Consider the following 24,898-nt stretch of genomic DNA (forward strand, 5'->3'; position numbering starts at 1 on the left):
CTAGCCTAGAAGAGATGTCTTTAACCTTGGCACCAGGTAGGCAACACAGCCTTCGGGACTCCCTGTCTTTGCTGCAGAGAACAGTATCTATTCCCCTAACTATGCTATCCCCTACTACAACTACATTTCTCTTTTCCCCCCCCCCCCCCCCCACTTGAATGGCACTCTGAACGGTGCTGTGGTCAGTTCGCTCATCCTCCCTGCAGTCTGTGCCCTCGTCCACACAGGGAGCAAGAATCTTGTACCTATTGGATAAAGGGACTGGCTGAGGCTCCTCCAAAGCTAAGTTCTGGATCCCCATACCTGCCTCACCCACAGTCGCACCCTCTTGTCCCTGACCAGGGTCCAGATTGGATTTAATTAATCTAAGGGGTGTGACTGTCTCTTGAAACAGTGTCCAGGTAACTCTCCCCCTCCCTGATGTGTCGCAGTGTCCGCAGCTCGGACTCCAGCTCATCAACTCTGAGCCGAAGTTCCTCAAGCAGCCAATACTTGCTGCAGATGTGGTCACCGTGGATCGCACCGGCGTCCACCAGCTCCCACATACTACAGCTGTAACACATCACCTGCCCAGCCATCTCTATTTGATTGAATTAATTAATTTGGATCAAGAGTATTTAAGGAAAAAAAAACTATTTGAGCGTACTCTTAACTTGTAATGACATCGCCCGATTTAAATTACTTGACCAAAACCAAAAAAAAACAACAACACCACGAGACACTGAAGAAGTAAAGAAATACCCACCAATCACTTACCAGCCCTCCTGTGACGTCACACTTGGATTTTTTGCTGGTCAAGCAGGTCCACAGAACAGAACAGAGCGTCTCTCACCGTCCCCGCTTCTGTGTTGGGCCTCGCTCTCCGCTCCTTTTATATCCCGGCTCCTCTCACCGCCGCCTCTGTTTCTGATGTCTTCTGCTTAGCTGTTGATTTCTGTCTTTGTGTTGTCAGGTACTTTTGTGGAGGAGCTCTTTGAGGTCACTTCATGCTATTTTCCCATTGATTTTACACCGGTAAGTCGATGTTGATTAGGACATCAGGTTTGTGTTTTAAGTATATCAGTTTAGAGTACAAAGGGTGTAAACAAGCAGAGTTTGCAGGGCCTGGCAGATTATAGCACTTAACCTTTCTTAATTTTGATGAAGGTGACAAAAATCCATGTGTTTCCAAAGAGCAGTAGATCTGTAGAACAGATTCCCAGTTAAAGTATAATGTTTGTGCATTGGTTGTGCAGCTCCTGTTCACAAATCTTGCCTCCTATTGGCATGATTTTGGGCAACACATTTCTGTTGACATTTACCATTGTAAATAGCTTTGTCAACATTTCCCATATAACTTTTCTATGTCAACAGACACCGTGTAGTGCAGGCTCTAGTGACTAGATGGATCTGTGGGGTGGGTTTCTGAATTTTGCCTCCCAATTCCATTAACGTTTTATCTATGTATGGGAATTGAAGTCTGTCAATTCTTGGAAGAAGGGAAGATGGATGGAAGTAGGGAGTTTTTGTCTTGGGGCCCTGAGAAAGAATGGATTGGAGGAGGAGACTTTGAGATGAGTCCAGATTTCAACACTGGGTTAGCAGGGAACAGAAAATATGTTAAACTACTTTTGAAGTTCAGAGGGAAAGAGAGTTTGGAGGAACCTTGAGCATTGTATTGGCAATAAAATAGAAGAAATTGTAATGGCAGAGGGAGATGAGGGGGAATGAATGCTGTGTTGAAGTTGGATGATCCCTATCCCACTGGATCCTTGGAATTCTCATGCAAATAAAGCAATTGGAGGAAAGGAATAACTTGGCAAAAATGCTTCTCAGGAAATCCAATGCATTGCGTTGAGTGCACATTAATATGAGAATCTGACTTCACTCTCTTGTTTGCAGCCTCCAAATGACCCACATGGAATATCTCAAGAGGAGTTGGTGCTGAGCCTACAATCTGTTCTTACTGCCACACCCCGGTTTGCAGAGGTATTATGAGTAATCTGGTGTCTTGGACATTGCAATGCTTCAGCATCTCTACTGAGATGTGGCGAAAGACACCACTACACTTAGCACACAAGCTGTTCAATCCCATCTTTCCTGTTACTTATTACTAGAGTTGTACAGCACAGAAGAGAGGCCTTTCAGCCCATTCTGCCTATGCCAGCTCTTTGAGCGATCCAATTAGTCCCGCTTACCCTGCTCTTTCCCCATAACCCTGCTATTTTATCCCCTTCAAGTATTTATCCAATTCCCTTTTGGAAGTTACTATTGAATATGCTTCCGCCACCCTTTCAGGCAGCACATTCCAGATCATCATAACTTGCTGTGCTAAATAAAAGAATTTTTCCTCGTTTTCCCTCTGCCTTTTTTGCCAGTTACCTAGAAGCCGTGTCCTCTGGTTACTGACCCTTCCTGCCAGTGGAAATCGATTCTCCTTATTTACTCTATCAAAACTCTCATAATTTTGAACATCTCAATTATATCTCCCCTTAACGGACACCAGATGCAGAGAGGATTGTTGGAAGATACCCTGTGTGAACTTCTTGATGAGGAAAGGATCTGGCCTGACACTGACGCCTTGTGTAGTTAATATAGCTTGCCGACACTTGCTGTTCAAGCTTACCCACGAAACATGGCCACTTTGGTGAGCTGCTGGAGGTTGCTTATAGGACTGTACACCCACAAGCAGGTGATCCTTCCAGGAAGGAAGAAAAGGAGAAAATAGGTCCCCAAAAAACTTCTGATTCATACTGTGCCCCCTTCTCTTAGTATGATAATTGGGGGGAGTATTACATGGCCTGTTGCTGTGCTGCAAATACTATTTGGCCCAACAGGTCCATACCAATGTGATAGTTGCCAGTTAGTTGGCAATGGGCAGGTGGCCACATGGTAGGGAGTGGGCGGAGGCCCAGGGGTGGGGGGACTGGTGTCCAGCAGCATGGCATAGGCGTGATTGGTCGAAATGGCCTCCACCTGTGCCTTTCAGTTGAGGTTACTTGTTTGGGGCTGCTGTGGTAATAAGGCAATTCTCTCTGCACCTGCAGGGATGGTCCTTCCTGGTCTCCCTGCCACACAGAGAACTTACCCATTGTGCAGCTGTGATCGCTGTCCTGATATCTGTAATAAAACATGCATGCTTATTCCTGTGGCATTCCTCTGCAATGTTTTGATGCATCTTTCAACCTACTTAAGATTAATCAATGCATTAAGAAAGTACAAACATACTTAATCTGTTTGCTAGCAATTTCACAATTTCAATCGGCGAGTTCTTGTGGGGCTGCAACATTATATTTCCCACCTCTGCCTACAACAGATATTTGAACATGTCTCATCCTGTTGTCAACTGTTGCAGAAATCATAAGGAAACAGGTCCTTCTTCCTGTGTGACCTGTGACATTGAATGTTGGCAAGTTATTTGACTGATGGTGAGGGGGAGTGCTTATTGCTGCCAGGTCAAGTTGTCTTGTATGAATTTAGCTGGCACCTTTTTACACAAGGAGTTTCTCTTAATTTGGCCTTCTCACTCCTTGTGCACTTAGTTCCTATTGCCGCTCCTGATAGAGAAGTTGGACTCGGATGTTCAGAGTGCCAAAGTGGATTCCCTTCAGACTCTGGTAAGTGAGAAGTTCGAGTTACTGATGTGTTACTAGTGGATCTCCTATGGCATTGTTCATCTGGTACACTGGGTCTGGACTGTGATGTTGAGTTACTAAACTGGCTTATCCCCTTAAGGTCACTACTGTAAACGGTCAAATCCAGATAATTTTAACTACTTTTAAACTTGTAAAGGGAATGGATTGAAGAGGACCAATTGTTCTTTTAAAACTTCCAGCAATGCAGTTTGACTTAACCCTTTTCATTGCCTTATAGGAGCAGATACAACCATGCTCCCTAACTTTCTCTCTATGCTTACTCTTAGCGTGGTGGTAAGAAAAAGGGAGGGCGCAGTGAATGGCCCCAAGCAAGGTGGCCATAAATGGAGGGACGGGGCCCTGTGGAGAGGTATAGCTGAAAGGGCGATGGGCCCCAAATGGTTCTTGGGTATGTTAAATGTTTCCCTTGAGTCAATAGGTTGTGAGCTGCCCCCGCCGAAGCTAATGCTGCCATCATTCTAATGTGAAGTGTTAATTAAAGAATGAAAAGGTTGAAAAAAAATGGACATCAAGTTTTATATGTAGAGCAGCTTTAACGTAATAAAACCTTCCAAGGTGCTTCACAGGAGCATTTTAAAACAAAATGACACTGAACCAAATCAGGTGATATTCTGTCAGATGACCAAAAGTTTGGTGGAAGAAGTAGGTTTTAAAGAGTGTCTTAAAAGGATGAAAGCTAGGTGGAGAGGTGTAGGGAAGGTATTCCAGAATTAGGGTCGAGGCAACTGAAGGACTGGCCACCAATGGTAAACATGGAATAAAAACAGAACATGTTCCTAACACAAGGAAAGCATGTCAGCATCTAAGAGGAGGAGAAGGCAGATTAGACTATCAGCTGGAGGCAGTTTTTGGCTGAGTGTCTACAGCTGGAATACTGAGCCGTCTCTTTTCTGTCTCCAAATTCCCATAGATTTGTGCATCCTGCCTGAGATTGGGACAGTGCTTATTGATTCCATATTCTTGGTGTTGTTCTATCCTATTTATTTTGGTTCCAGATTTCACCTATTTATGTTTTCCGTTAGCAATGGATGAATCATTTCAGTGCACTTTATTATAATGACCATGGACGGGGCTCTGCAGGAAGAGCCATTGTCTTGCTGTTCTTAGCCACAGTAGTGGGGTGGAGCTGCTCCATACTCTGAAATGGTGGTGGACTGATCCACGGCTACTGGCGTGTACCTCCCTACAGCTGGCTCACAGTGCCATTGGCAAACAGCTGGGAGCAGAACAAGTACCACTGGTTGCAGTCTCTGTCCCAGTAGAAATGAAGTGGAAGAGTCTGCCTCTGGAAAATAGGAAGTGGGGTAGATGATACTTATCACTAGTCATTGTATGGTACTTGCCATTGCTGTATTACCCACCCCACCTCCGGCGCACCGTGGCTGCAGTGTGTACTATCTACAGGATGCACTGCAGCAATTCGCCAAAGCTTCTTTGACAACACTTCTCAACTCATGACCTCTGCTACCTAGAAGGACTAGGGCATCAGGTGCATGGGAACACCACCACCTCCAAGTCTCTCTCACCAGCCCGACGGGGACATATATCAGCCGTTCCTTCATCATTGCTGGGTCAAAATCCTGGAACTCCGCACCTGATAGCACTGTTGGAGCACTTTCACTACATGGACTGCAGTAGTTCAAAAGGAAGCTACCACCACCATGATGAGCAATAAATGTGGTCTTGTCTGTGACGTCCTGAGAATCAATAAACGAAAATAACCTCCATCCTGTGTTCTTTGTCCCTCGTAGACGGCGTGCTGCAGAGACTATAGGAAGAAAGAGTTGAAAGAATTCCTACCGGCTCTTTGGCATTCTATACGCAGAGAGGTAAGCACAAGAATACGCAGCTACTGTACACCATCTATTTGTGACCTCCTAAGGTATCAACCTGGGCTCAGTTGGTCATCTTCTTAGTCAGAGGCTTAGGGTTCAGGCCCCATTGCAGAGAATTAAGCACATAATCCCAGAGACTGAAACAATCAGTGCAGTGCTGAGAGAGTGCAGCACTTACCTAGAGGTCATCAAAATTATGAAGGGGTTTGATAGCGTAGATGTAGAGAAGATGTTCCCAATTGAAGGGGAGACCAAAACCTGGGGCAGAAATATGAGAGTTAGGAATAAATCAAATAGGCAATTTGGGAGAAACGACCCAGAGTTATTCGAATGTGCATCTCCAGGCCACTGGGAGTAGTTGTGGCAAAGAGTATTGAAGGGGAAGCTAAATAAACAGAAGGGAAAAAGGAATAGAAGATTATGCTCTTACGGTTAGATGGAGAGGAGTGGGAGGAAGCTCGTAGAGCATAAACACTGACACTAGCATGAACCAGTTGGGCTGAATGGCCTGTTTCTGGGCTGTAAAATCTGTGTAGTGTTTCAGAATTAACTAGTTAATGAATTGTGCATTTCTGTGGATAATTTAATCTATGGACCTGTGCACGCTGGGAACTGGGTTGAGATTATTCCAAGCCTTTCTCCTGTGTGAGACACTTGGATAACAGTGAAGGGGAGACTTTCACTCTGTGTATAGTGGTTCAAACCCCTGAGGGTTTCCTCACGTGGCCTCGAGACTACAAGTGCTATAAAGCCAGATTTATTTGTTTTTTAAAATTCTTTCATGGGATGTGGACATCGCTGGCAAGGCCAGCATTTGTTGCCCATCCTTAATTTCTCTTGACAACTGAGTGGCTTGTGAGGCCATTTCAGAGGGCAGCTAAGAGTCAAGCGCATTGTTGTGGGTCTGGAGTCGCATGTAGACCAGACCCAGGTATTGATGGCAGATAATTTTCCCTAAAGGGCATTAGTGAACCAGATGGGTTTTTATGACAATCAATGATGGTTTCATGGCACCATTACTGAGACTAGCTTTCAATTCCAAATTTTTAATTAATGGTATTATCAATCAATTATATTTAAATTCCACCAGCTGCCGTGGTGGGATTTGAACCTGTCCCCATGGCATTATCCCGGGTCTCTGGATTACTAGTCCAGTGACATTAAAACTATGGGTTATGTGCCATGTTTCATTTGTGGTGGGGTGGGGGATCAGTATGACCCATCTTGACCATTACATATAGAAGGTCGCCTTAATTTTTTTTTTTATTTAGGTCTTTCAGACAGCAAGTGAAAAGATTGAGACGGAAGGTCTTGCTGCTCTCCAAGCACTGTCGACTAGCCTGTCCAAGTCAGTCATCGATTCAGATGCAGAGGATAGCCTGGATGCATTCCTCAACAATGTTCTGCAAGGTATGCATGAGACCCCACATTGTGTCCAGTGGGATCGATCTCAGTGAATCAGTACAGAAATAATCGGCAGCCTAATATTTCAGTGAATAGAGGTGTTTGAATCTTTGTTAATTTTGTACTCCAAAGTGAGGGATGTTGGTGATGAGGAGCAGAACACTTTCCATTTTCCTCATCTAGTTTCTGCATCAAGCAGTTCTAAAGGTCAGGTATCTTCAGCGTAAGTCTTGATGAACCTAGCTCAAGCACCCTTTAATGTGTCAGTGTCTTAACCCTGTAAAACCCCCTTATGCAGGAGTGTGACCTTCAAACTGCAGCAAACTGCTGAAAGTGGCTTAAGGCTTTCGTTGGATAGCAATACATCAAACTGTCGCTATTTAAAAGCTTTGAACAAATTTCTGACCTGTTCGACCTGATGTAGCAGTGCTGCTATTTACTAGCTCACTGCAGTAGTTCTCATTACCTCTGCATACATGCCTGTGAGATCAGTGAAAATATTTTTATTCTTTGTTGCTTGACTTTTATTTTTGCCATTTTCCTCAATTGGCGTTGCGTATAACCAAATTATTTCTTTCTCTCTTGAACAATGGTCTCCACCTCAATGTGGTTCCCTGTGGCTGTTCTGTTTGCTTGGTTTGGATCAGACCCTATCTGGAGAACTGCATGCAGTTCTGCGCACCACACTTCAGGAAGGATATATTTGTCATGGAGGTGGTGCAGCGCAGATTCATCAGAATTCTAACAGGACTTCAGTGTTTAACTTTTGAGGGCAGGTTGCATAAACTTGCCTGGAGTTTAGGAGATTGAGCTGAGATCTGATCAAGATGGGGGAATCCAGAACCAGGGGGACACAAATCTTAAAAATAGAGTCAAGCCATTCAGGAGGGTAATCAGGAAGCATTTTTTCCACGAAGATTAGTGGAATCCAAAAAAGATCCCCAAAAGTCTGCGGATGCTTGGGGACAGTTGGAGTTTTCAAGATAAAGATCAATGGATTTTTGTTAGGTAAGGGTATCAAGGGATATTTGGAGCAAGGGCAGGTAAATGGAGTTGAGGTGCAGCTCAGCAATGATCTGATTGAATAGCAGGCCCGAGAGGCTGAACGGTCTCCTCCTGCTCATAGGCATCCAGTGTTTGAGGGTTGATGTTGATGACCGTGTTTGATTCACTTTGGCTTTTTGATGCTCTTGATTTAATTCTGCTTGGGTACACCAGTTAGACAGCAATCAACATAGCTCACTGCCTGGGTCTTCACAATTACAAGGCACATAATGCCGTATTGATGGACTGACTGTCCAAAGCATGCGGCTTTCAATTGCTGATTCCTGACAGGGATCTTAGTGGCCTGGTAATTAAAACCTCTGCCTGCTTACTGCCATGGGGCATGCTTTGGCGTTGGGACACATCATTGCATTTTGTTTTGTTTTGAATTTACATTTTGTTGCAGTTGTCCGTCTCTGAAATCTGTCCCCTTGACTCCTCTCCTCAGACTGCAAGCATCACCTATGTGAACCGGACATGAAGCTCGTGTGGCCGAGTGCCAAGCTTCTCCAGGCGGCTGCGAGTGCTTCCTATAGAGCATGCTCCAAGATCAGCAGCTGCATCTTCCCTCTGTTACTGGAACAGTTCAACAAACATAAACTGGTAAAGGGAGAAAGGATGGAATCCTACTTTTGATCAGAAATACCACATGTAGAGGCCCCATTCTGAACCATGGGCACAGAATCTGGACCAGTAGTCCATTGCCTTACTCCAGAGTGTGTTGCATTTTCAGAGAGGTTGTTGACTCAGGGTCCTGAGCAGCCCTTAATCTGGATGTTCAAGATCCCATGGTTTGAAGGCCATTAGACAGTTCTCCCCATGTCCTGACCAACATCCGTCTTTCAACCAGCACCACCATATCTGGTTGTTGATCTCACTGCCGTTTTGTGTTGTCATACAATGCCGCAGTTGTCCTCAGGATCTCACTTCCAATCGCTGTCTAGTGAAGCCCTGTTGGAAATAGCCTTAACTTGAAGGTAACCTCAACTATGTCTGTGATGCCATGCACAGTTGAATAACCTGTCAAAATTCTGGGTTCATGCACTTCATGACGTTGGCCTTTGTATCTAGCACTGTGCTGTCAACCCATGCTTTTCACGAGGAGCGATAGTTCAATCAGGCTCTTGTATTCCTTTCCGGAACACTCCTGCTGAAGGATTGTTGGAAGTGCTGTCCTGTTTTTGGTGGGAGTTAAAGACTCTGTAGAGCTATGTAACGAAGAGCAGGAGCGTAGTGGTGTCTCAGCTGACATTTCCTCCTCTCCAAGCACCAGCAACAAACTGGTTAACTAGCCTTTCATCCTGGTGTGGTTTGTGGGATGTTGCTGTCACAGAATAGTTGACAGGTTTCCCCACATGATCTCACTGCTCCAACAAATAAAACTAATTCGGTGTGAAGCACTTTGAAACTTTGGCACAGTGATGCACTGTGTAAAGGCAAGCATTCCTTCCTGTCATTCCTTTTAAATGGAACTAATGGTAAGACATTCTTTTCTTGCAGAGTAGCCAACGTTGGACAATCCTGGGAATACTGAAGGTTTTTATTAAACTAATCCATAAATGGGACCGAGATGAGGAAGGTGGGTTGGATTTTCTTCAGACCAGATGTTGTTGGACTTTGGAAGGGAGGCCTGCATGTTCACCATTCCCACCGCACCCCACCCCACCCCACCCACCCCCGTGATGTGGCAGGAGGTTATCGAGGGAATTCCAGTCCCTTGCACATCAGCCGATTTTAATTGCTTCACAATTGGTGGTCGTGCCTTCAGCTGCCTGGGCCCTAAACTCTGGAATTCCCTTCCTAAGTCTCCCCACCTCTTGCCATAAAACTCTGGTTATAACCTATCTCTTTAACCAAGCTTTCGGTCATCTGTCCTCATGTCTCCTTATGTGGCTTGGTGTCAATTTTTGTTTGATAATGCTCCTTTGAAGCACCTTGGGATATTTTGTACATTAAAGGCACTAGGTAAATGCAAGTTGTTGCTGAATAATGAAACCGGGTAGTGGGCAAGTCTGACAGAGAATTAGAATATTAGTCTCTGATTTTTAATTCCGTTTCTTTTCCCACCAGCAGATGAGAATCCCCTGTGTGCCTTTAAGGATCAGCTCTGTCTCCTGGTATTCTCTGCGCTGACCGACTCCAGTGTTCAGTTACAGACGGTGGGGACCAGCACTTTAGCAGTTCTGGGATCACAGCAAGGTTATATCTCCTTTAGATTCTCACACATGCACAGATGTAGTATTTTTCTATATTTACTGACTGCACTCAATCGAATGGCAGGCTGGCTGAGTGGTGCAGTGCTGCTGTGACCATCTCTGTTTACTGTTTGTTGTTTTACTCTATGTCTGTCTTCATGGATTTCTCCATCCCTAGATTTGCTGTCCCCATCTGACATCGAATTGACTGTAGATCACTTGAACAGACTGATCCTACAGGAAGATGACCCCCAGGTTTGGTGAGGATATTTAATTGTCTCTGTTTTAGATACTACAGGGATAGCTCTGAGCCATATGTTCTCTGGTGAAATCTTAAGTGTCCAGTTACAGACAGCAAAAAAGATCTGGAATATTCTAGGAGCAGCCATGTGGTATATGGCAGATAGACTAAAATTAATTTCCTAGCTCTGGAAGAGATATGGGGGATGGACACTTGAAGGGCTTAATTGGTCAACAGTAGCAAGTAGCTTGATGCCATACAGACCAGGAGCATCCAATGGTTTAATCCCATGGCTGAGCTGAGTCAGCTAATTTCAGCCACTATGGCTTTAAAGGTGGTACTGCTGGTCTCAGTACCCACGGAGCGTCAGGAGGAAGTGGTAGCTGCCAGGGTTACCACTCCTGATCTCCATTCAATGGACCCTGCAGGACATTGGTATCAACATTGGCTGAGGAAGGGATTGAGCTTGGCTATGCCATCCATCTCATTTCCCCTCCATCTCCCCTCCTCCCCACTGCATGCAGACGGCGCCATTGCTGCTCACAAGTACAAATAATAGCTGTGTGGGTGAGGTGTAGGAGAACTCCCCCTTCAGTGTTCGAACAAGCAGTTGACTCTTTCAGCAAGAGAAGGTTTGAAATCCTGTCGGAGTGGGAGATGTCGATTCACACTAAAGAACTTGGTCTCCACATCTCCCTGATGAGCGATGAGGCTGAGGTCAGGAACTCGACAGCCTGAGGGATTGTGGTGTTGATCCACAATTCAGCCTGCTGCCCCCACTTTGGCCATGCAATGTGCAGGTGATCTGCATGCAATCCCACCAACCTCTGTGCAAGGTACAGCTCAAATTTAAATCCCTTCGTCATGTTCAGATCCCTCCATGGCATCCCCAGCTGTACAATTCTCCTGAGATCTCTGCACTCCCCCAACTCTGGCTGCTTGTATCCCCCACTTTCTTCGTCCCACCATATGCGGTTGTGCCTACAGCTGCCTGGTCCCTAAGCTCTGCAATTACTCCACCCCGCCACCCCCCCTGCCACCTTCCTCAAACCTCTCCGCCTCCCACTCCTCTTTAATTTATCTGTTTGACCAAGCCACCTGTCCTAGTATTTCATAAGCTGCTCAGTGTCAATGTTTTGTCTGATTAAGTTCCTGTGAAGTGTCCTGGGGCATGTTAAAGGTGCTATACAAATACAAGTAACTGATTTTTTTTTTTAAAACCTTTTTTTTAGTGCTGCAGCATTGGAAACCTCCACTACCATTTCTGCAATCCATCCCTCCGCCTTCATCAGCAAGATGGTCCCAGCAATGATGCAAGAGCTAAACACGGGTATATCTCACAATTGTGTTCAGGGCTATTGTTGATTTCATCTTAGTACAGATTGTTACACAAAGATGTAACAAGCCTTGGAATGCTAAAAGGCTGTTGGACACGCCAAGTCCCTTGTTGTGGACTCAGAATCATACTGTGCAGAGGAACTTGTTGGGTCCATCATACCTGTGTATCTCTTTGAAGGAGGTATCCCATTAGTCCCATTCCCATTGTTCTTTCCCTATAGCCCTGCAAATGTCTCCTCTTTGAAATGAATATGTAATTCCTCTTGAAAAATTAGTATGGAATCTGTTTCCACCACCCTTTCAGGCAGCATATGTAACTAAAATCCTCCATTCCAAGAACCATTCTGGTAAACCTCCTCTGCATTCTCTTGAGGACATTTACATCCTTCCCAAAGTGTGGTGACCAGAACTGAATGCTGTACTCCAGTTCTCCGATTAATGTCGTTTACAAAACAAAAATTATTCCAAATCTTCCCGTGCCACCAAAAGCACATTGAGGAGGATCCCAGAATACTTTTACATTAATGACCTTGATCTACTGCAAGCTTTGGCATGACATTTCCTTGATGCTAAACACTTGGGTAGCATCATGTTCCACATAACATTCGATTGACTCTTGCCCAAGTGTATTGTGCCTACAGTGATTACTTGACAGTAGATTGGCCCTGCCCAGAGTTCCTGTTAACAAAATGGTGGCCCAATAAACCACCAACACCTTTTGTTAGCTGCTCTGTTAACTAGAAGCGTGGGCATGATCGTATGCTGCAGGCTTGAGATCCAGCATGAGTGTGTTTGCAGCAGCAAATCCAGTACTTATGGGGTGATCTTAATCTGGATCAAGCATCCTCAGGTCAACTACAATTAAGTTAAAGACAAAACTGAAGAACCTTCAGCGGCGCCCCATCAATCAATTCTGGTTTCGGTACAAGCAAAGCTGCCTCATGCTCCCCTACCATACAGGTTAGATACAAAGTGAACCTCCCTCATACTCTTATATCAAGCACTCCTAGGTTACATAGAGCATGGATTAGATGCTTTGGCCCCTGATAATCTGCCTCACTCTATCTGAAGAATGCCCCTGCTTGATACCACGGTGACATTTTTCCACTTCTGACACATGCTGCCCTGCCTTCCCTGAGCTAGTGAAACTGGCATTGGAGGTCACTTGAAAAGCCTCTCAAATATGTTCTTGACATTTGGGGACAATAATCAAAGGGGTACCTAACTTTGAATATTTTAGTTATAAATATCTTTATATTTCTAGAGCCAATGGAAGTGAAGGATGGCGATGAACCTTCTGCACGGTCTGGGAGCACTCAGCATCAGCGCAGTATTCAAGCTCTGGCTGCCATCTCCACGCACCCCAGTATAGTGAGGAGGACTGTCCCAGTCCTACTGCAGCATCTGACCAATTTACAAAAAGGTGAATCTTACAAAAGCAGTGTGCTTCTTATCAAAGGGTTGGTGGGGCAGAGGGAGATGTTGAAATCTGAGACATTTCTCCAAATTAAAACTCGGGAGAGACTGTATTTATTCCCTTTGAAGTCTTGTCAATGGAGCTTTTGCTGCAGCTCCTCAAAGCCAGCTGTATCTGTTCAGCTGTGATGAGGTTTGTGAAACTCTGCCTCTGGTTAGAATTGATGTCTGGTTGGGGTTAGGGAACAACAGAGTAAAAGGCATGGGTATTCAAAGGCTGAGAACTCAATGTTCCAGCATTGGAAGGAGGCCGGAGCAGGTAAATTAGAGGTAAACAAAGTGGTCAACAGCCTGGTACTGATAAGTATCTCATAATTAGAACAAATTCTTTTAAAAATGGAACAGAGTGGGTAGCTAGAGGGGGATGAGGTTCAACATGCTGTGATATTGGTACAATTTGATTTTCTTTGTCCCCTTCACCTTCAGCCATGGCTCAATGAGTAGCACTCTTGCCTCTGAGTCAGATGGTTGTGGGCTTAAGTCCACTCCAGGGTATACGAACAAGGAGCAGGAGTAGGCCCCTCGAGCCTGCTCCGCCATTCAAAAAGATCATGGCTGATCAGACTGTAACCTCGACTCTACATTCCTGCCTACCCCCAATAACCTTTCACCCTCTTGCTTATCAAGAATCTATCTACCTCTACCTTAAAAATATTTGCAGCCTCTGCTTCCACTGCCTTTTGAGGAAGAGCGTTCCAAAGACTCATGACCCTCTGGGGGACCTCCCTGCTTAAATTGGTGACTCCTTATTTTTTTTAGAATAGTGACCCTTAGTTCTAGATTCTCCCACAAGGGGGAAAATTCTTTGCACATCCATCCTGTCAGGACCCCTCAGAATCTTTTATGTTTCAATCAAGTCGCCTCTTACTCTTCTAAATTCCAGCAGATACAAGGTCAGCCTGTCCAATCTTTTCTCAGAAGACAATCTAGATATTCGTCCAGTAAACCTTCTCTGAATGCTTCCAACGCATTTACATCCTTCCTTAAATGAGACCAGTACTGTACTCCAGATGTGGTCTCACCAAAGCCCCGTATAACTGAAACATAACCTCCTCACTTTTGTATTCAATTCCCTTCGCAATTAATGATAACATTCCATTAGCTTTCCTAATTATTTGCTGAACCTGCATACTAACCTTTTGCGATTCATGCACTAGGACACCCCTCTGCATCTCCGAGCTCTGCAACCTCTCACCATTTAGATAATATGCTTTTATATTCTTTCTGACAAAATGGACAATTTCACATTTTCCCACATTATACTCCATTTGCCAGATCTTTGCCCACTGACTTAATTTATCTATAATCCCTTTGTAGTCTCCATATGTCCTCTTCACAACTTACTTTCCTACCTGTCTTTGTGTCATCAGCAAATTTAGCAACCATACCTTCGGTCCTTCATCCAAGTCATGTATATAAATTGTAAAAAGTTGAGGACCCAGCACTGATCCCTGTGGCACACGACTCTTTGCATCTTGCCAACCAGAAAATGACCCAATTTTGTCTACTGTCTATTTCCTGTTAGCTAGCCAATCTTCCAGCTATGCCAGTATGTTACTCCCCTACACCATGAGCTTTTATTTTCCGCAATAAGCTTTGATGTGGCACCTTATCAAATGCTTTCTGAAAATCAGTACAGTACATCCACTGATTCCCCTTTTCTCCACAGCACATGTTATTTCTTCAAAGAATTCCAATAAATTGGTTAAACATGATTTCCTTTGCACAAAATCATGTTGACTCTACCTGATTACCTTGAAGTTTTCTCAGTGCCCTGCTATAACATATTTAATAATAGCTTCTAACATTTTCCCTATGATGGATGTTAAACTAACTGGCCTGTAGTTTCTTGCTTTTTGTCTGTCTCCCTTCTGGATTAAAGAAGTTGCATTTGCTATTTTCCAATCTAATGGAACCTTTCTCGAATGTAGGGAATTTTGGAAAATTAAAGTCAACGCTTCAATTATCTCACTAGCCACTTCTTTTAGGACCCAAGGATGAAGTCCATCAGGACCCAGGGACTTGTCAGCCTGCAGCTCCAACTTGGATTTGAGCTCAAAAATCAAGGCTGACGCTCCAGTGAAGGAGTGCTACACTGTTGGTGCCGTCTTTTGGATTAAACGGAGGCATTGTCTGCCTACTTGGATCCCATGGAACTATTTCAAGGAAGAGCAGGGAGTTCTCCCCGGTGCCCCTCAAACAACAACACTAAAACACATTACCTGGCTATTAACACACTGCTGTTTGTGGGAGCTTGCTGTGTGCAAATTGGCTGCTACGTTTTCTACATTCTAACAGTGACTACATTTCAACAAGTATTTAATTGGCTGTAAAGCACTTTGGGACATGCTATGGTTGTGAAAGTCACTATATAAAATCAGGTCTTTTTCTTTCCCACCCCTCCCGTGTGAAAGCACCTTAAAGCGAAGGACTTTGGGGAGGGCAAAGTGGCTATGTTGCTCTCTACATGTTAGGATTTTGCGAGGCATGGCTCAATGGCACCATATGCTGGAGCTTCACCATCGGGATGCCTAACTGCGTTGACCATTTTACTTGCAGGCAATTCAGGCACTGAGAGCGACATGGCCATCCTGACCTGTCAGAGCCTGCAGGTGGTGGCAGAACGCTGCCGGAATGCTGGAGAGAGCAGCCAGTACTTTCATCAAATGGTCATCCCGTGCCTGCTGGGACTGGCTGTCCAGGCAGCTGTGCAAGGTAAGCATCATCTCGCAATTTTGCACCCAAACACAAGCCAGCATCCTGAAGCATCCCACTAAGCACTCCCTATCAGGGCAGGGGAGGGGATGGGACTGTTTACTTTTCTGATAACTTGCAGCTTCCATGTGTGTTTTATGTTATTGTATGAAATAATTACAATCAAGGCAGAGCAATGCACTGTCAATTCAGTCCCATTACTCCACAGGTTGCAGCATATTTATTAACGTTTTCCCACCTAACCAGAAAACAGCCAAATTAAACACTTTAGTACCCACCCACCCCCACCTCTCAGAATAAAAATAGACCAAACCAGGTATCTTTAGGCAACAAATTAACTATTTATTAAGAAACTAAATCTTAAACACTATTAAGATAAATTTATGTCTAAAGACCTAATAACTTTCCCATTCACACACATACATTCAACGGTTAACTGGTTTTAAAAATGGTGTTAAAAAATTAGCTGTTTCTTAAGAATAAATAAATAACTGGGTTATAAGTCTTTGAGTTCATCAGATTGTTGAGGTGTCCAGATTAGAACAATCAGATGCCACTCGAAGTCTCCACACGGATTTGATGAACAGCCTTTACTTGATAGACATTCAAAGCACTTTGGCTGCAGCAGGCGTCACACAGTTCCTTCAACGCGGAGTATAAAGAAAGGTCTATTATTTGGATTTTTAAATTGGTAGATTTCAGTCAAAACTTTACTGAAAATTTCCAAAAACAGAATCAGTAAAGAGAGAGTCAATCTTGAAGCCAAGACTCTTAGATTGGAAGTAAAGAAAAGGAATTTTTGATACCTCCAGCAATACAAATGTTCTCTTCAAACGGGATTTTTTTCTTTTTAGGCAATTAACACAGCCTGTGGCTCATTGTAGAATTTCTGCTGAGAGAATTCTCTTCCCTCAAGGCAGGCATGCTACGCAGGTGTCTCTCTCTCTCTCTCTCGCTCTCTAGTTCAAACCGGTTGAAGCTGGTTTTAACACAGTCAAAAGTTATATCACAGCACGTCTCCTGTTGTTGCTTCGGGAACAGCTGCAGCTGCTGGCACATTGTGCTCAGTCTTAAAGGCACATTGTTTTTAAACAGAATCTTGAAGGCACACTTTTTTTTTCTCATCTGTTTAAAAACAGTTCCCTGATAATAGGTAGAGTTAAAGCATGTTTTTTCTCAACTCCATTGACAGAGGAAGGTAATCAGTCTGTGGCTTTCTGAGAGAGTTATCCACTCATTCCCACGACCTTCCCTCTTAAATTTCATTTAAGTATTTATTTGCCTCCCTTTTCAAAGCTATTATTGATCCTTTAATTGTGTGGAAATACTGCAGGGCGTTGAACCCAACCCTTCTGCATGCACTCAAACACTGAACTAACACTTGCTCATTCTCCCATTTTTGTTTTAACCTTCCTCTTATATAATATATGGAGTATTATATCGATGTTAACAATTTTTTTTATATTTTGGACTCAAAAAGCAGATCAGCTAAATCATCACAAGTTGGGAATTGTACTGGGACTTTACCAAACTGTTGTTTGTTGCCCCCTCTGTGGGAGTTCGGTTTGCATTTTTCGAAGCTTTCTCGCTTCGTGCTCTCTCTCTCTCCCTCTCTCTTTTCTTCCCAAACACAGTTAACAAAAAGCACTAATATTCATTATAGGCCCACCGACTCCTACTGCTACCTCAAGTACCCTTCCTCACACCCTGTCTCCTGTAAGGACTCCATTCCATTCTCTCAGTTTCTCCGTCGCATCTGTTTTAACAATGCAACCTTCCACAACAGTGCTTCTGATATGTCTTCCTTTTTCCTCAACCAAGGATTCGCCACCTCTCCCCACACACCCCCAACACCCACACAGGGTCCTCGATCGTGTCCAACCCTTTTCCTACACTTCTGCCCTCACCTCATCCCTTCCCTCCCAGAACCGTGACACAGTTCCCCTTGTCCTCACGTTCCACATCACCAGCCTCCACATCCAAAGGATCATCTTCTGCCACTTCCAGCATGATGCTACCACTAAACACGTCTTATCCCTCCTGTCCCCTGTCAACATTCCAAAGGGACCATTCCCTCCGTGACACCCTGGCCCACTCCCCCATCACCCCTGCACTTCGTCTCCTTCCCATGCAATCACAGGAGGTATAATATCTGCACTTTTACCTCCTCTCTCCTCACTATCCAAGGACCCAAACACTCCTTTCAGGTGAAGCAGCAATTTACTTGTACTACTTTCAATATAGTATACTGTATTCGCTGCTCACAATGTAGTCTTCTCTACACTGGGGAGACCAAACGCAGATTGGGTGACCACTTTGCAGAACACCTACGCTCAGTCCACAAGCATGACTCCGAGCTTTCGGTTGCTGCCATTTTAATTCACCACCTTGCTCTCACGCTTTCTTTTTGTCCTCCGCGTGCTGCAGTGTTCCAGTGAAGCTCAACGCAAGCTTGAGGAACAGCACCTCAACAACTTCAGACCATGACTGCCATTTTGATAGATTTTTTTTTACCATGTACCTGTCTTAAACTGGTTTTTCATGTTTTTTCTTTCAGACAGAGCTGTTGATTACTCTGCCATTAACACTCTCTCTGGACAAATGCTTTGCCTTTTACTAGGGCTGTTACTACTCCTTTTGCCTTTTATTCCATGACATCTTTGTCATTTGATCTCTCCCGCCCTCGCCCCATCACAGACCTTCCCTTTTTGTTCTTCTTTCTCCCCGCCCTCCCGCCCTTTCACTTGCTCAAAGTCTATTTTACAACAATTGACAAAAGTTAGAAATGTAAGGTCACAAACCTGAAACATTAACTGTATTTCTCTCTCCACAGATGCTGCCAGATCTGCTGAGTATTTCCAGCACTTTCTGTTTTTATAACAAAAAGCAGAGTCGTTGCACTGTGATACAGTAATAACTGTAAAAATTGCTGTTATCCACACTTTGAGTGAGGGGAGGGAGGTTTAAATGTTAAACTCATCCTGAAATTCAGAAGCTGAGTATGGTCTGATCAATAATGCAATCCCCATCCCCGCCCCAAGCCAACCCAACCAATCCCCGATCTTCATCCTGGAACATGCCTTGTTGATGTTTATTATTCAGTACTAACAGATTGCCTATGCATTGTTGATGGTGAGGCACTAAAAGTGTGACACCTGAACCATGACGGGAAGCAGATGTGATACTGGCAGAAAGTGCATGTCGTTGTAGGCATTGCTCGCAATCTATTATAATGCATTTTTCTCTGATTCCTCACTGCTGCACATCCGCTCTTTGGTCCACAGCCATGGCCCTCTTCCCCTTCCCCACTGAAGATCTCATGTAGCAGCCTTACAGGTGGGGAGTCAAGACTTGAACCTCCAGAATATTATCATTATGTACATTGAACATTCTTTCTAGTGATAAAATCAGGTGTCAGCCGTGGCTCAATGGGTGGCAGTCATGCCTGAGTCAGAAGTTCAAGTCCCACTCCAGAGACTTGAGCACATAATCTAGCCTGGCACCCCTTTGCAGCACTGAGGGAGTGCTGTACTGTCCGAGGTACAATCTTTAGGATGAGATTTACTGCTTCCTACAGTTCCCTTTCTCACTATAGTTGGGTTTAGTTTTGAGTTTTATTTGAAGGGAAGATTATAATAATTATAATTGACTGAAGCAATGAAGAAATGTGCATTTTACTCATCAAACTTTCTAAAATATCTGATATAGGATGTGGCTCTGAAGTCCCGCTTGGCATCTTATGCGAGGAGCAGGTAATCATGGCGTTAGGGGCAGTAATCAGCACTGCCTACAGTCACGACCATACAGGGTAAGTCGCTATTGGTTTTATGTATGAAATTGGTATGCAGGAAAAAAGCCAGCAAGTCCATCAAGCCTGTCCCAGATCATCATGGCCAAACACTTACTTCATTCTCACCCTCTGTGCAATCTCCCAGGAGTGATGGAAAAACCTGGGGCCAATAAGTTGAAAAAATACTCTTGGGAAAAATTCCTCTCTGACCCCCACCCCCCCAGGTGATTGAAACCAGTCCAGGAGTTCGCATGGGCCAAGTGTTTTTTTTTTATTCATTCATGGGATGTGGGCATCGCTGGCTATGCCAGCATTTATTGCCCATCCCTAATTGCCCTTGAGAAGGTGGTGGTGAGCTGCCTTCTTGAACCGCTGCAGTCCATGTGAGGTAGGTACACCCACGGTGCTGTTAGGAAGGGAGTTCCAGGATTTTGACCCAGCGACAGTGAAGGAACGGCGATATAGTTCGAAGTCAGGATGGTGTGTGACTTGGAGGGGAACTTGCAGGTGGTGGTGTTCCCATGCATCTGCTGCTGTTGTCCTTCTAGGTGGTAAAGGTCGCGGGTTTGGAAGGTGCTGTCTAAGGAGCCTTGGTGTGTTGCTGCAGTGCATCTTGTGGATGGTACACACTGCTGCCACTGTGCGTTGGTGGTGGAGGGAGTGAAAGGCACACCATCCACAAACAATCAAGCGAGCTGCTTTGTCCTGGATGGTGTCGAGCTTCTTGAGTGTTGTTGGAACTGCACCCATCCAGGCAAGTGGAGAGTATTCCATCACACTCCTGACTTGTGCCTTGTAGATGGTGGACAGGCTTTGGGGAGTCAGGAGGTGAGTTACTCGCCGCAGAATTCCTAGCCTCTGACCTGCTCTTGTAGCCGCGGTATTTATATGGCTGCTCCAGTTCAGTTTCTGGTCAATGGTAGCTCCTAGGATGTTGATAGTGGGGGTTTCAGCGATAGTAATGCTATTGAATGTCAAGGGGAGATGGTTAGATTCTCTCTTGTTGGATATGGTCATTGCCCGGCACTTGTGTGGCGCAAATGTTACTTGCCACTTATCAGCCGAAGCCTGGATATTGTCCAGGTCTCGCTGCATTTCTACACAGACTGCTTCAGTATTTGAGGAGACGCGAACGGTGCTGAACATTGTGCAATCATCAGCGAACATCCCCACTTCTGACCATAAGATTGAAGGAAGGTAATTGATGAAGCAGCTGAAGATGGTTGGGCCGAGGACACTACCCTGAGGAACTCCTGCAGTGATGTCCTGGAGCTCAGATGATTGACCTCCAACAACCACAACCATCTTCCTTTGTGCTAGGTATTACTCCAACCAGCAGAGAGTTTTTCCCCTGATTCCCATTGACCTCAGTTTTGCAAGGACTCCTTGATGCCATACTCGGTCAAATGCTTCCTTGATGTCAAGGGCAGTCACTCTCTCCTCACCTCTTGAGTTCAGCTCTTTTGTCCATGTTTGAACCAAGGCTGTAATGTGGTCAGGTGCTGAGTGGCCCTGTTAGCTGTAAAGATACATTGAAACATACAAGATTCTGAAGAGGGTTGACACTGAGAGGTGGTTTACACTAGTTGGGAAATCTAGAACACAGCACAGTTTCTGGATAAGGAATCGATCATTTAGGATTGGGATGAGGAGAAATTTCTTCATTCAAAGGGTTGTGAATCTTTGGAATTCTCTACCCCAGAGAGTAGTGGATACTCCAGCGTTGAATATATTTAAGGCTGAGACAGATTTGTGGTCTCTCGGAATCAAGGGATATGGGGAGTGGGCGGGAAAGTGAAGCTGAGTTAGATAATAAGCCTTGAATATATTGAATGGTGGAGCAGGCTTGAGGGATCGTATGGCCTATTCCTGCTCCTATTTCTTATGTTCTTATGTATGATGCAATCTTTGGTCCCTTTTATTGATCATTTGTTAATATAGAAAATGGATCTCATGAGTGAGTGAATTGTAAACCCTGGTGGGTTTTTTTCAATCCTGGGATCTCTCACTTGCTTTATTTTAGTGAGATTACCAGGGAAGATAAAAAAATTAATCATGCGGTTGAAAGAAATTGGCAGTTCTGCATGTTAACAAGCTTTTAGTGAGGGGTTAAACATCAGTTGGGTGCTGAAGATCCCACAACGCTATTCAAAGAGACGCAGGTAGTTCGACCAGTGTTCTGGGTAACATTCCTCGCTCAGCCGACACCATCTGAAAACAGAGTAACTGGTCTATCACCTCGTTTGCTCTTTGTAGCAGCTGACTGTCCTGCATTTGCCTGCATAGCAACAGTTCTTGCACTCCAACAGTAATTTATACGTGTGAAGCTCTTTGAGACATCTCCTAAGCAGTACGCAGGCAAGTGTTAAAGTAAGTTAATAAAAGCAAAATACTGCAGATGCTGGAAATCTGAAATAAAAACAAAAAATGCTGGAAATGCTCAGCAGGTTTGGCAGCATCTGTGGAGAGAAGCAGAGTTAACGTTTCAGGTCAGATCAGAACTGGAAAATTTAGAAATGTAACAGGTTTTATGCAAATGAAGCGGGGGTGGGGCAAGAGATAACAAAAGGGAAGGTGTTGATAGGACAGGGTCACAGAGAATAACTGACCAGAAAGTCATGGAGCAAAGGCAAAAAGTGTCTTAATGGTGTGCTGAAAGACACTGCATTAGTGCAGAGCGGGTGTTGATTGACTGAAAAATGAACAGCCCTGGCCCCGAGCACAAACATGGAAAAAAAAAAGTGGTTTAAAAAAAATGAATGATGAAACAAATTAACAACTTAGACATATTTGTTTATTTTATTTCAGCCATGGCTCAGTGGATAGGACTCTCGCTTCTGAGTCAGAGGTTGTGGTTTCAGAGGAAAAACAACTTGTATTTCTACAGTGCCTTTTATGCTCACACAATGTCCCAAGCGTTTTACCTCCAAAAAAGTACTTTTCAAAGTGTAGTTACTGCTATATTGTCGGGAATCGCCACAGCCAGTTGTTGCAGAGCAAGATCCAACCAAAAGCAATACGATAATAACCAGATAATCTGTTTTTGTGATGTTGATTGGGGGCTACTTATTGGTTATAACATTTGGGATAACTCTTGTTCGAAATAGTGCTGTGGCATCCTTTACATCCACATGAGAGGGCACACAGGCCCTCAGTTTGACTTTTCACCCAAAAGATGGCACCCCCAAAAGTGCAGCACTCTCTCCGTACTGCACTAGAAAACCAGTGGGGGTTTTTTTGTGCTCAAGTTCTGGAGTGGGACCTGGACCCACAACCTTCTGACTGAGAGGCGAGAGTGCTACCAACTGATCCACAGTTAACACTCAAGCCCCACTCCAGAGATTTCAGCCCAAAATCTAGGTTGACACTTTGATCCAATAATAAAGGAGTGCTGCACTACCGGAGGTGCTATCTTTCAGGTGAGATATTAAATTGAGTGGTGCTATCTTTCAGTTGAGCTGTTGAATTGAGGCCCCATCTGCCCCCCTCGTGGATGTAAAAGATTCCACGGCATTATTTGACGGAGAGCAAGAGCCCAATGTTTATCCGTCACTGAAACAGATAATTCAATCATTAATCACTTTGCTGCTTGTGGGAGATTGCTATGCACATTGGCTGCCGCATTAACTACACTTCAGAAGTACTTCATTGGCTGTAAAGCGTGTTGGGGCATCCCGAGGTAGTGAAAGGCGCTATATAAATGCAAGTCCTTTCCTTTCCAAAATAAAACTACCGAATTCTGAACCATTTCCTCTAGGTTGAGAAAATCACTTTTTTTTTTAAAAAAACATTTTTTAGCCATTCCACTCCACATCCTCATAGATCATTGCAATCTACTCACCTTCTCTCCATATCGTTTAGTCCCTTCTCCCTCCAGAAACGCATTCCAATTGTCCCTTAACCCCTATGTTCCAGCTTCAGTTTCATTCACTGCTGGTCTTGCCGGTGACGCCCACATCCCATGAATGGTTTAAAAAAAACTTACTCCACAAGGATGAAAAGTCTCTCCTGATTTGTGACTTTTAACTTTTCCTCCTGGGATTTTGAACCCTTCACCGTCATGAACAGATTACCTGCTTCAGCTTAGTTGATTCATGGAATTCCAAGATGGGGAGGTGAAGTCTGGATCAACCTGTCTTTACAGCTCGAATTCCTGAATGCTGGAATCATCCTCATTGCAGGAGCTGATGAGACACAAGCTGTAAGTTGCAGAGGGTAGGGTTGGACAATCATTCTGCAGAAGGGGAAAGAAAACAAAGATTACATTTTCCTCCGCCGCTCATTCACTTTCCTCACCCTCCCCCCGACCCCATATCCTAACTTGCAACAAGTGTCATTCACCCATCACCCCCTGTGCTCGCTGGTACAGCAATGCCTCAATTTTGAAATTTTTATCCTTCCATCAAATCCCTCCATGGCCTTGTCCCTCCCTATCTCTAATCTCCAGCCCCACAACCCTCCGACATTGCTGCACTCCATCAGCTTCAGCCTCTTGTCCATCTCCGACTTCCTTTATCCCCACCATTGGCAGCCCTGCCTTCTGCTGTCCAGTCCTTAAGCTCTGGCATTCCACCCCCTTCTCTATATTTCTCAAAGACCGTCCTGGAAACTTAACCTTTGGTCAGCTGCCCTAATGTCTCCTCCGTTTGACTTGGTGTCAGTTTTTTTAACTGATTTACATTCCTGTGAAGTGCCTTGAAATATTTTGCGACATTAAAGCTGCTCTGTAAATGCAAGTTGTTGTTGTCCTGTGAATTCCCCAATCCTGTTCACTGTGTCCGGACGTGCTGAAAAACACGTTTGCAAATGTTGAAACAGAACAAGATTAAGGGCTGCTGTGCTTCACCCGTCCCGCAGCCGCCACAGTCTCACAGTCTGTCAGCACTTGCCGTGTAAATACATTACTGTGGTGAGATGGCAGAGGGGTGTCTGTGCCACTTGTACCCGTGTTCTAGTAAGTGTTTGCATGTTCGGACCAAGTGTTAGAGGAGACAATCAGACAAAAATTTACACTTTGAGTAAACAATGGGTGGAAGGCAACTGGGAGTTTTGAAATCCTTGTACAAACCAACTTCCTCTGAATCTGTAAAGGAGTGCGGATTTCCAAGTTGAAACCAAACCTTGGGACAGCCTTTTCCTTTCCTGTTCCTTCCCTCCAGCAGTATCTATTATTCTCTGCTTCCTGTTTCTCTGTTCTGTAAAAGCTGCAGCTTCCATCCCCTTTG

At 44.5% G+C, this 24,898-nt stretch overlaps 1 protein-coding gene across 2 annotated transcripts in view; it reads left to right on the forward strand.

The window, feature by feature from the left end:
* mms19 (MMS19 homolog, cytosolic iron-sulfur assembly component) overlaps positions 1 to 24,898 on the forward strand; it is a 104,356-nt gene that overhangs the window by 36,732 nt on the left and 42,726 nt on the right. For both annotated transcript variants that reach the window (XM_068053140.1, XM_068053141.1), the window contains exons 8-20: positions 953 to 1,014; positions 1,882 to 1,968; positions 3,522 to 3,596; positions 5,387 to 5,464; positions 6,742 to 6,880; positions 8,367 to 8,521; positions 9,419 to 9,497; positions 9,992 to 10,117; positions 10,292 to 10,373; positions 11,587 to 11,684; positions 12,957 to 13,115; positions 15,728 to 15,883; positions 19,592 to 19,691. In XM_068053140.1, coding sequence (XP_067909241.1) covers positions 953 to 1,014; positions 1,882 to 1,968; positions 3,522 to 3,596; positions 5,387 to 5,464; positions 6,742 to 6,880; positions 8,367 to 8,521; positions 9,419 to 9,497; positions 9,992 to 10,117; positions 10,292 to 10,373; positions 11,587 to 11,684; positions 12,957 to 13,115; positions 15,728 to 15,883; positions 19,592 to 19,691 — 1,396 coding nt within the window. The remainder of the gene's footprint in view (positions 1 to 952; positions 1,015 to 1,881; positions 1,969 to 3,521; positions 3,597 to 5,386; positions 5,465 to 6,741; positions 6,881 to 8,366; positions 8,522 to 9,418; positions 9,498 to 9,991; positions 10,118 to 10,291; positions 10,374 to 11,586; positions 11,685 to 12,956; positions 13,116 to 15,727; positions 15,884 to 19,591; positions 19,692 to 24,898) is intronic.

This window comes from Heterodontus francisci, chromosome 20 (assembly GCF_036365525.1).
Source record: "Heterodontus francisci isolate sHetFra1 chromosome 20, sHetFra1.hap1, whole genome shotgun sequence".
Lineage (NCBI taxonomy): Eukaryota > Metazoa > Chordata > Chondrichthyes > Heterodontiformes > Heterodontidae > Heterodontus > Heterodontus francisci.